Source organism: Callospermophilus lateralis, unplaced genomic scaffold (genome assembly GCF_048772815.1).
Source record: "Callospermophilus lateralis isolate mCalLat2 unplaced genomic scaffold, mCalLat2.hap1 Scaffold_221, whole genome shotgun sequence".
NCBI lineage: Eukaryota > Metazoa > Chordata > Mammalia > Rodentia > Sciuridae > Callospermophilus > Callospermophilus lateralis.
The window spans coordinates 1,805,921-1,817,224 of record NW_027513138.1 but is presented as its reverse complement, the minus strand read 5'-3'; the positions used below and the strand labels follow the sequence as shown (position 1 = coordinate 1,817,224).

The 11,304-nt window shown below is 53.5% G+C and overlaps 1 protein-coding gene across 1 annotated transcript in view; it reads right to left on the bottom strand.

Moving 5' to 3' along the window:
- Window positions 1-1,264: 1,264 nt before the first annotated feature.
- LOC143388260 (endothelin-converting enzyme 1-like) overlaps window positions 1,265-11,304 on the bottom strand; it is a 40,302-nt gene continuing 30,262 nt past the window's right edge. Inside the window, 9 exon segments of the mRNA XM_076842144.2 lie at window positions 1,265-1,456; window positions 2,233-2,325; window positions 3,705-3,895; window positions 4,589-4,656; window positions 5,277-5,325; window positions 5,328-5,380; window positions 8,608-8,711; window positions 10,273-10,350; window positions 11,074-11,172. Of these exon segments, the coding sequence (XP_076698259.1) occupies window positions 1,265-1,456; window positions 2,233-2,325; window positions 3,705-3,895; window positions 4,589-4,656; window positions 5,277-5,325; window positions 5,328-5,380; window positions 8,608-8,711; window positions 10,273-10,350; window positions 11,074-11,172 (927 nt within the window).

The following is an 11,304-nucleotide window of genomic DNA, read 5'->3' as shown; positions in this document are numbered from 1 at the left end:
AGACAGTAGAAGAGAGTACATTGTAGGTCTTATAGCCAGAGAAACAGAGTCCAAGAGAAATGACCTACTCCTATTAAAGACAGGTAGAGTCAGGCCGGGCTTGGTGACCCACACCCGTAACCCCAGAGACTTGGGAGGCCAACACCTCAATCCGTCCTGTAGGCCACCATGTTTGTGGTACTTAGTTACAACAGCCCTAGTAAACTAATACCCTCTGGAAGGAGAGGAAAGCCTGTGTGAGCCTCCCCATGCAGACCTGAAGCGTCCTAGAGAAGGTGATGGTGAGTGGGGCACTGAAGGGTGGTAGGAGTTCACCAGGTGGGGAAGTCAGAACATTCCAGGCAGCGGGAAGTACATATGTAAAAGCCAGGGGAGGCTGTTTTTTGGACCTCTTTGAATTTCCTGCCTGCCCTGCCCAAGTATCTGAGATCCAGAAGCTCTTTGGCTCTGAGATAATGGAAACATGACGTTGACCAGGGAGCCCCTTGGGCCCAGGCCATGAGACACATCACTCTCACAGGTAGGGGGCACACACAAGCCTGCCCACGAAGCCCGGCTGGCTAGGTGGGGGTTGGCTAGGTGGGCGCAGGCAGGAGGAAGCCCCAGCTGTTCCTCAGGTTCCAAAGCCTCTTCTTAGTGAGGCTAGGGTGGGCCATTCTGGGCTGGCTGGGGCTTTCTTGTGGTTCCAAAGGATGCACAGCACCCTGGAAGGACAGGTGTGTGTGTGTGTGTGTGTGTGTGTGTGTGTGTGTGTGTGTTCCTGACTCAGCCCAGCCTTGCAGTGAGGGGGTAAATCAGTGGGGCTTCTTTTGTCCACAGGTTATTTAGGAAAAAAAAAGAAAACATAATAAATATAACAATCCTTCCCTCAAAAAAAAAGTGTTTTAAATGCATTTTTCCCTGAAGATTTCCAGTGTACTCCACAATGTTTAAAAAATAGTTTCCCCAAAAATAGATCTTAAAGCATTTGACACAGTGGTAATTGTGGTCTATGTGGTGCTAGATGTGGGCGAGGGGGCTGTGTCCCCCGGCCCTTGTCACTGTGGGGCCCAGGCCTGGTGAGCCACCAGCCCGATACCCCAATGCCCACTGGAGCTGGTGCTCGCTGGGATGCCGGTCTGCACAGGGGAGCAACTCCGGTATGCAGAGGACCCCCACCTGGCCCAGTGCCAGCTGCAAACCCTCCAGTTCGGGGAAGGGGCCCTGGGCGGCCAAGGGGTTGGAAGAAGGGGCAGACTTGGCAGCCTCCCCTGGGGGCTCATCCTCAGCCCCTTCCTCTCTTCCGTCTTGGCTCTTTGTGATGAGGGTTCATGGGTGACCCAAGGGGGCAGTGGAAGTGTTCTGAGAACTCTTTGGAATTGGAGAGGGAGCCGATGACCCTGAAGCGAGAGGGGCTGTGGGAGTCGGTGATGAGGCCTTCGTGAGAGCTCTTGGGGGTTCGGACAGAGCACCAGACCTTTGAGGGACAAGGGGGAGAAGCTGGGGTCACTGTGGGGCCCTGAGGCCGCCAGACTGGTCCCACCACTGCAGGGGTGGAATGAGCCCTCGCCTGGTGCTCACACCCCAAGGACTCAGGAAGGCCCATGGGTGGGTCGGAGGGGAGGCTGGAGTGCGCCTATGCCCCTGTCTGACGCAGGTGTCACCAAGCTGTGTCTCTTCAGCCAGAGCCGGGTCTCTGTCTGATACCAACGTACCAGGCTGGGATTCTGCCTAAACTCCACTTTACAAATTTTGGATTTAGTCCAGATTTCATATTTTCTGGGTAGGACACTCTCTCGAGAGGCAGCTCTGGGAATCAACTGAAGGCCAACTCAAGTGCCAACCTGGTGGGTCTTGATTTCTTTCTCCCCCGGTTCTGGGGACTGAATCCAGGGCTGCTTTCTCACTGAGCTACATCCCCAGCCCTTTCCATTTTCTATTTTGAGACAGAGTCTTGTTAAGTTGCTGAGGCTGAGCTCGAACTGGTGATCCTCCTGTCTCAGCTTCCCAAGGAGCTGGGATAATAGGCATGCATTACCGTGTCTGGCTATGTTAAAAAGTTTCTAGAACCCCAGAACCAGGAGGGGCCTTCTCCACCACATACAGGATACTAGTATTCTTTCTTGGCCCTTCCTTGAATCTCTCTAATGACAGGAAGCTCACCTCCTCACAGGCTAATGACCTGAAGACGGTCTGATGAGTTAGGGAGCTGGTGATTGGAGGGGACCTTACCTGTTCCCCTAATGAACTCACCTGTGCAAACCCCAGGAAGAGCTGGTCATTGGTGAGACCCAGTGTGGGCAAGGTCTGCTCCTCCCTGTTCTTCTTTACCCAGTTCTGGTAAGCCTGGGAGGAGAGAAGGCCAGAGGTTGAGGGCAGCCAGGACACAGGGGCGAGGGGCTAGTGTGCAGGCCGAGGCTGGTTTCTGGGTTCTGGGCCTTGGCTCAGCCTGGAGGATCCCTCCTCTTTCTCTGCTCCCTCCCTAAAGGGGAGTGCAATGGACCCCATGGCCTAAAACGCCACACAATGCTGATGGCTCTCCAATGTGCACTTTGGCACCAGCCTCTTCCCTGATCTGGATATTCAACTGCCTTAGCTGGACACCCAAGGTCACATCCAACTCAGCATGGCACAGAAGGAAGAAGTCATTTACATGAACCCTCACCAAACCTGCCACCATAGGATGGCACCACCACCCTCCTAGTTACTCAGGCTCAGAGTTCCCCCCAACTCTTCCAGCCAAGCCAAACACCCCAAAACTGACCCTCCTCACCCTTCCCCCTCTAGCCTGGGTAACCTCACAACAGCTTCCAACGGGTCTCCCTAATTCAGAGGAACCGAGGACACAAGCCTGGTCCCCTCCTCATGTGGCAACTCAAGCGAACCGTCTAGGGCGAGTGTTGGCAGACCTCCTCTGTGAGGGCCGGAGTAGATGTTCCAGCTTTGGGGCTACCGGTCCCTGTTGAACTATCCTCCTCTGCGCTCAGAGTGCAAAAGTAGCCACAGGCAACCTGTGGATACAGTGTGGCCAGGTTCCCCAAACCTACGGGGACAGGCTGGGGCTGGATTTGCCCATGGGCTGCCGGCTTGCAGACCTGCCTTAAAGAAGGAATTAGATCATATCTCCTGTTTGACCCTGTAGTGGTTCTCACTGTCGCCAGAATAGAACCAAGCTCCTTTCTCAGTGACAGAGGCCCTTGCTCCTGACTCCTTCCACTACCCCCTGCCTCTGGCCCTTGGTGAGTCGCCAGGCTGCCTCTCAGGCCGGGACCTGTGTCTGAGTCACTTGGTTTCACCTCCGGCCACCTGAGGGTGCAGGTCAGGGGCTCAGAGCCAAGCCAATGGGCTCAGATGGTAGCGACTTACTCCAGACTAGGATCGGAACCCAGAACTGGCTCTGTGCTCAGTGTCCTCCTGGGCCCTGCTGCCCTACCTGGCAGTGGGTTCCCCCCTCAAAGGCAAGAAGGGGCCGGCTCTGCAGGTGGACCCTGCCCTGGCTCTCTCCTGGGACTCTCAAGCAGGTGGTCTCCAAGCAGAAGGCCTTGGGCACTCGGCTCAGGTGCTGCGTCCACAGTCAGTGCTCACGTCCTCCCCACCCCCACCGACAGACGAGGAAGCCGAGGCACAGCACTCCTGCAGCTTGCCAGGCGTTTCTATGCTGACCTACTGATGAGGCATCTGGACAGATGTGGACCTGGACAGGTACACAGGGGGAGCAGACCCACCCGATAGGCCACCTTGAGGCCCCCGTTGTCTGCGATGTTCTCCCCGAGGGTGTGGCAGCCGTTCACCGGCTCCCCGTTCACGCTGTAGCTGCTGTACTGCTCCACCATGCACTCCGTCTGCTGTTTGAAGGCCTCCACCAAGGAGTTCTTCCACCAGGGCCGGAGGTTCCCATCCTTGCCATACTCCCGCCCTGTGGTCAGAGCGCAGGAGTGGCACTATCGCTCTTCTTCCCTCCCAGTGGGAAGTCGGTTCCCCTGTCTGACCCCACCCTCCAGCCTGTACAGGGACAGGATGCCCATCAGAGGGCCAGAGGACGGGCCAGACCGAGTGGGAGAGGGTGGGGAAAAGTGGCCAGGCAGGCGGCCATGTGGCTGTACAAAGGTTTGAGGCGCAGGGTGGATCTCCACTGGCCAAGGGCCTCGGATCCCAAGGAATGGAGTCCAGCAAGGGGCCAGTGGAGTTGGCAGAATCAGGAGCACATAACAGGCCTGGTTTCCAGGGTCTCTGCCACTTCCTTCTTGTCCCTGAGCAGGGGGCAGTTGAGGAAGACCCTGGACACTAGCTGCTGAGGAGGGTGTGACTTCCACGTCTCTGACTCCTGACTCCTACTGAGCACCGAGCACCCAGCACCCTGCAGAAAGTGCTCACTATAGCCTTCACACAATCCTCCCCACCCCCACCTGGACCTGTTGCACCCATTTTGCAGATAAGGAGACGGAGGCTTGGAGAATGATGTGACTTGCCGAGGTGAGAGCATTTGGCAAGCGGCCGAGCCAGGGTTTAGACTCTGGTCCTTCTCTGCAAAGCTAAGTCCCAGGGAGCAGAGGCAGTGGGGCTAAGAAGCTGATGGGCTCTGTCTGGAGGGACCCCAAGGAACCTGTACCTTGATCATCAAAAGCGTGAGTCAGCTCATGGCCCACGACGACACCAATGCCACCAAAGTTTAAGACCCTGGAGGGAGACACAAAGTGAGAGCAAGGCCTCTGGCTCCTGCCCTGCCATGTGGCCCTCACTTGTTGGGCCTGAGATGTAGCAGGGGCTCTGTGGGACACAGCCCTGGAGACAGTGGGAGGCTGGGCAGTCTAAGGGAGCCAGCTGTGCCCTGTGGGTGACATGCACGTGCTGGACACTCTAGAGGATCACTGTCCCCTCCCACAGACTAGCAGTTAAGCTTTAAAGCAAACAAAGCCTGGGAATGGGCCAGTGCCTCTTCCCAAGCTCCACACAGTCATCCCGGGAGTCCAGCTTCTAGGACAGCGCCCTCACCCCGCCAACTCCCTGGCTGCAACTGCTCTAAGCCACCGTCACAGCAGTATTTCCCACATGGGGCTCTTGACTGCATGACTGTGCCACGTTTCCCGATTGCAGGAGCTTTTGGCCCCAGAGACCCTTGGAGGGAAGGCAGGGGACAGGGGCTGCTGCGCTCTGCACCCACGACGCTGCAATCCTAGGCCACCTGGGCCACCAGGGCACAGATGGCTCAGTGAGATGGCTGTCAGGGTCAGCTGCAGACACAGGGCTGGCTGAGGGGCAGGGGACCCGTCGGGGCACCAGCACCAGAGATGGCCTACTTGGGCGAGGAGCGGGTGTAGAAGGGCGCCTGCAGGATCCCAGCCGGATCTCGTTCTTGGTGGTCGAGTAGTAAGCGTTCACCATGGGCGGGGTCATGCTCCACCTGCAAGCAACAGGTGCGTGAAAGCCCAGGCGGTGGGCGGAGCGGAACTCCAGTGGGTACTCCTTGACCCCAGGACCAGGTCAGCACAAGGACATCAGGCAGCAGTGTTTCTGAGGGGGAAGCTAGAAAACACCTGAATACCTATAAATCAGTGATGTCACCTCAGAGGGTGCCACACCGAGACGCTCACAGACAGCAAGAGGGACCATCAGATATTGAACTGAGGTTATTTTTGAGGCTTGAAATGTGTCTAGCAGCCGTTCTAAGGTGTGGTCTAAAGTGACAGTCCCCAAGATCCTCTGGTTTATGATGTCAGAACTATTTTCATTATAACATTGAGACACTCTGTCTCTGCCACATGTTGAGATCTGCATCATGGTACAAAAGCAACCTTGAATGACACTGCTGCTGCCTGGGCAGGGGGCCGGGCAAGTCCTAGTGGCCACCTGCTCCTTTCCTAGCAGGTGCTCCAACCAAAACAAGCCAGCGGGTCATTTTCGTTGACAACACCCAGGAAAAAGTAGCCTAATCATTAATTCCATTAAATCTCGACCCCCAAGTACCAGTCTTTTCAATATCCTGTGTGACCAATGGGGAATACCCACGTGGTGCTTCAGGTCTCTCTCATCCTCTTCGGATGACCGACCAGCCATGGAATTTTGGACTTGGGCAACAAGGCAGACATGTTCTTGAAAATGAAAAAGGAAGCTTAGCACCTCAGGGGAACTAATTCACATTTTGTCATTTATTACCAATGATAAAAATCTGAGGTTTCAAGAAAAATGAAGTTTCAAAGAAATATTAAAATTTTGGAAAACTTGTATTGACCATCATGAATTTGATAGCTTCCCAGTACTTTAAGATTTTTCTCAGGAGGTCAACTATGATGTTAAGTAATGTGGTTTTTTTTTTTTTTTGGCTGCAGTATATGAGAGGGGAAAATCTGTAAATCTTAGTGGAACCACAATTTTTTTTCTTTTCTGTTTTTTTTTTTTTTTTTTTTGTACTGGGGAATGAACCCAGGGGTGTGTAACCACTGAGCCCCATCCCCAGCCCTTTTTTATATAGTATTTAGTGACAGGGTCTTGCTGAGTTGCTTAGGGTCTTGCTAAATTGCTGAGGCTGGCTTTGAACTCATGATCCTCCTGCCTCAGCCTCCTCAGCTGCTGCGATTGCAGGCGTGTGCTACCATGCCTGGCAAAACACTATTTTCCAAAGGACCAATGCATGAGCCATTATGTAAAAAATTATGTAAAAAAATCCAAAAAGTGCAAGACAGATCAATGATTTTAGTGTACAGGGTATGAAAAGTTCATGAATAAGTTTTCAGATTTTTCATATTATATTTTTTTGGGGGGAGGGCAAGGAGGTTAATGGGGATTGAACTCAGGGGCACTTGACTACTAAGCCCCAGTCCCAGCCCTATATTGTATGTATTTAGAGACAGGGTCTCACTGAGTTGCTTAGTACCTCACTTTTGCTGAGGCTGGCTTTGAACTTCTGCCCATGCCTCCTGAGCTACTGGGATTATAGGTGTGCACCACCACGACTGGTTCAGATTTTCCATAATGCATTAATCTTTCCTTCCTTGGGGACTGAACCCAGGGGTGTTCTATCACTGGGCTTCATCCCTTGCCCTTATTTTTTACTTTGCTAAATTGCCGAGGATGGCCTTGAACTTTGGCTCCTTCTGCCTCAGCCACCTGGGTAGCTTGGGTTGCAGATGAATACTGCTGTGTCTGGCTAGAAGACAAGTTTAAGTGAAAACTTTTAATCTAAAACTTAAGAAGCCAGGTAAATTGGCAGTAGTGTCTGTGCCATATTCTGAAGGTGAAGGTCCACCTACCTTCTTGTTTGTTAGGGGGACCCTCATTGACAATGGAAAACTTGGAGGAAAAAGATGTTTGAACCTCCATTGCCCACAAGAGGGCGCCAGAGGCAAAGAGGACTTGTTCTGACTTGGTAAGATTTATCCTGTTTCAGGAGTGGAGGGACTAGTACCGGGCTGACTACATCTAACTTTCCTGGGGAGACCATTTTAAAAAGAAGGGTCGTTCTCCAGATTATTCTGACTTAAGATCTGGGGTAGAAGTTAGGCTATGGCTAGGTGCAGTGGTGCACAACTGTAATCCCAGCAAATTTGGGAGGTAGAGGCAGGAGGATCACATGTTCAAGGCCAGCTTCAGCAACCTAGTGAGGCTCTCAGCAACTTAGTCAAACCCTGTCTCAAGATAAAAAATTAAAAAGGGCTGGGAATTTAGCCCAGTGATAAAGCACTCCTGGGTTCAATCCTCAGGAACTCCCTACCCCCTGCTGCAAAAGCCCCCGCAACCAAAAACTACAACAAAAAAACGTCAGGAGGCAACCCCCACACCCCCCCCTCACATTTTTGGCAGTGCTGGGGAGGGAACCCAGGGTCTCAAGTACTAGGCATGTACTCTACCGCGGAGCTACACCCTCATCCTTGGAGACTATTTTTGAAACTGCTCTCCAGGGGACACTGATGCACAGTGGGATTTGCAGTGTGTTAAGTGCTGGGTCATCAGCGCCCATCTAGAACCTTTCCCAGCCCTCAGTGGGACAGTGGGAGAAACCACTGCTCCTGTTTGTGAGGAGTTATGGGACACTCACCCATACGGAGGGCCTCCTGTCAGGGCCTGGCTCTCCCCAGTTCCCACACTGGATTGCTTCAATGACCCAAGAACCAGTTCCCTTCCCTGCTACTTCGAAGATAATGAAATGAAGGCTCTGAATGCTGAGGCCATGAAGCTGGGATGTGGTGCCAGGCCCCCTCGGCCTCACAGGCCAGGTTCACTCTGCCAACAGGCTGGGCACTGCGGCACCCAGACTGGGGCCAGGATGGGCTCTACTTTGGCTTTTTTTGCAGAGGATTCTGGGGATTGAACTCAGAGGCACTGGACCACTGGGCCACATCCCCAATCCTGTTTTGTATTTTATTTAGAAACAGGGTCTCACTGAGTTGCTTAGTGTCTCGCCGTTGCTGAGGCTGTCTTTGACCTTGCGATCCCCTTGCCTCAGCCTCTTGAGCTGCTGGGATTACAGGCATGTGCCACCACACCCAGCGGCTTTTGGTTTCTTAATTTGAAAAGAGGGCCTCTGTGACAGTCACACCTGGCACCTGACAGTGGGTGAGGAAGGCAAGCTCAGTGGGGTGCATCCCTATGGTGGGGAACCAAGGCCTTCCTGGCCGGGCCTGGGGGACTCACTGGTCTCTGTTGGGGGCTTTCCTGAGCTGGTCAGCGGTGACCCTCCATGAGAAGTTGAAAAATCACATGGCGTTCTCGAAGTAGAGGTCTGGAACTGCCGTGTACTGAGGAAAGAAGCAGAGACACAGATGGGAGCAACCCCAGAGGAAAGTCAGAAACTCAGACCCCACGAGGTGAAGGGATGGGTAGGCAGGCCCAGGGCCAGAGTGTGGGCTCGGAGCTGCAGGCTCTGCCCCTCTGAGGCTTCTAACCTGCTGGGCCCAGCAACAACTGTCTTCTTCAGGCACCTGACAGTGTCACAGTGCTGCAGGATGCCCCATCAGTGGTTCCCTTGAGCAAGAAGTATCTCCATCACTGTCCTACAGGACTGTGATGATGGGTGTGTTCTCCGTGTGTTTTCCACCTACACTGGCCAATATGGTAGACTCTGGTGACAGGTGGCTACTGAGCATCTCAAATGTGCTAGTGTAATTAAATTTTAATTAACTTAAGTTTTGATTAATTAAATAGCCCCCCATGGCTGGTAGCTAACAAATTGGACAGCACAGATTTAATGAACCACACTGGAATCTGGCTCTGAAATGTCAGGGGACAGGCGTTATCACACCCCCCACCCCTGGGCCCGGCCTGTCAGCTCCTACCAGGTGCAAAGCCCTCCCTCAGGTCCACTCCAGATCTTTATGGCATACCCAAGGGCTGTGGTAAAACACTGGGCCCTCAGGGGCAGGCCCCTGTCTGTGGGCCCTGCCTGAGCTGTCTCCAGGAGACTCTGGGTCTTGCATCAGGATGACCCTGGGGTGTCTGAAAGTATTCTCAAGAAACATGGCTGCGGAATGAGTCTCCTATTCTCAGAAGTAATTTTAATAGTCTTAGGTTTTAAATAGAACCATGATGAGAGGTTATTATGATTTCAAAAATGCCTGAATTTCACTCATGAGAAGATAGCAAACTATCATTTGGGGCAAAATCACAACCCACTTAAAGGGGTGATGTGCCGAAGGTTCTGGCAGCAGGGAGACAGTAATCCCCCTCCGCCTCAGTGGAGCTTCACTGTGCATTTGGGATGGCTGCCTCCTCTTTCCCATCCCCATCTCAAGGTCAAAATTTGAGTTCCAAGTTTTCTCTGAGGAGGTTGGGGTACGACCCTGAAGACAGGTGGCCGTTCTGGGGCAGGAGCGGGGGTATGAGGGGCTTCACTTTCTCCCCCCACCACCGTGGTGTTTTAGGGCTACGATGCTGGCCAGCTGACCCCAGCCCTGTGGGCTCTGGGCTCAGGGTCAGGTACTGCACCTTTTAGGATCTGCTTCCCCAAGTCTTTTATTTTTTTTTAAATTTCTTAGTTGTAGATGGACACAATATCTTTATTTTTTTATTTATTTAATGTGGTTCTGAGGATTGAACCCAGGGCCTCATGTGTGTGAGGCAAGCGCTTTGCCACTGAGCCAACCTCAGCCCCGCTACCTCCCCCCACCCCATTTTATGCAGTGCTTGGGTTGAACCCAGTTGGAGTCATGATGCGAGGCCAGTGCTCTCCCGCTGAGCTAATCCCCTGATCGCTGTCATGATGCCAGGTCAGCCTCCCTGCCTCCAGAAGCCCTGGGCGCCCCGCCCACCTTGGACCCTCCCCAAGTGGGCACTTGGGATAGCAGGGCGTAAGCCACTCACGTCGTTGAACAATTTGTCCAGTTCCTTGGGGTCCATAATGAAGTTGGGGTAGCCTATCATGTTGTAGATGGCGTCCGCCTGGATGGGAGGGACACAGAGGACTGAGCACCCGCGATGCTGACCAGCTGGCCCCAGCTTTGTGGGCTCTGGGCTCAGGGTCATGCCAAGGGGCGGGGGATGAGGCTCCTCCCCACTTAGGGCTTTCACATCTTTTTGGAAACATTCCCCCCTTGCCTAAGTTATCTTTTTTTTTAATATTTATTTTTTAGTTATAGGTGGACACAGTATCTTTTTTTTTTTTTTTTTTTACTTTTATGTGGTGCTGAGGATCGAACCCAGTGCCTCACATAGGCTAGGCGAGCGCTCTACGGCTGAGCCACCACCCCAGCCCCCAGTTAATCTTTTGGGTTTCTGATTAAATGTTGCTTCCCCAAGGGAAGCTGCTATGGTCCAAATGTGTCCCCAAAGTTCAAGTGTTGGAACCTTTGGGAGATGATGAGGTTCTGAGATTCTGAGGCTCTGTCCCCTACTGCTGGGGGACTGGGAGCTGTGGAGGGAGCAAGCACCACAGTGGCTTGGTCCACCTCTCTTGTGCGTGCTCTCCTGCCTGTCCACCTTCAGCCAAGAGATGTGTGACACTGGACTTCAGGCTGTCCCCCCAGCCTGCTAGACTGGTCACAAGGCAGGACAGCATCCATGCGTGCCCAGGGGACAGGCTGGCCTCTCCTAGCCCTGCTCTCTCTCTGTTGCTCTTGCCCGGTGCAGGAAGCCTGGGTGGCCCGAGCTCCCGGGCGGCCTCACCTTCTCCTTGGCTGATTTCCGGGTGTCTTCATCCATCCACTTCAGCATGCTCAGGCTCTCCTCAAAGGCCTTCTTGATCTCCAGGATTATCTTGCTGGCCTGAGGAGACAGATGTTGCACCCTCAGCTCTGGGCACTGGCCCCCTGGATGCAACCAGTGCCCCAGGCAGGATGACACTGGACCCGAGGTCAAACTGAGGTTGGCTCAAGGCCTCGGGTTCTGCAGAGTGGG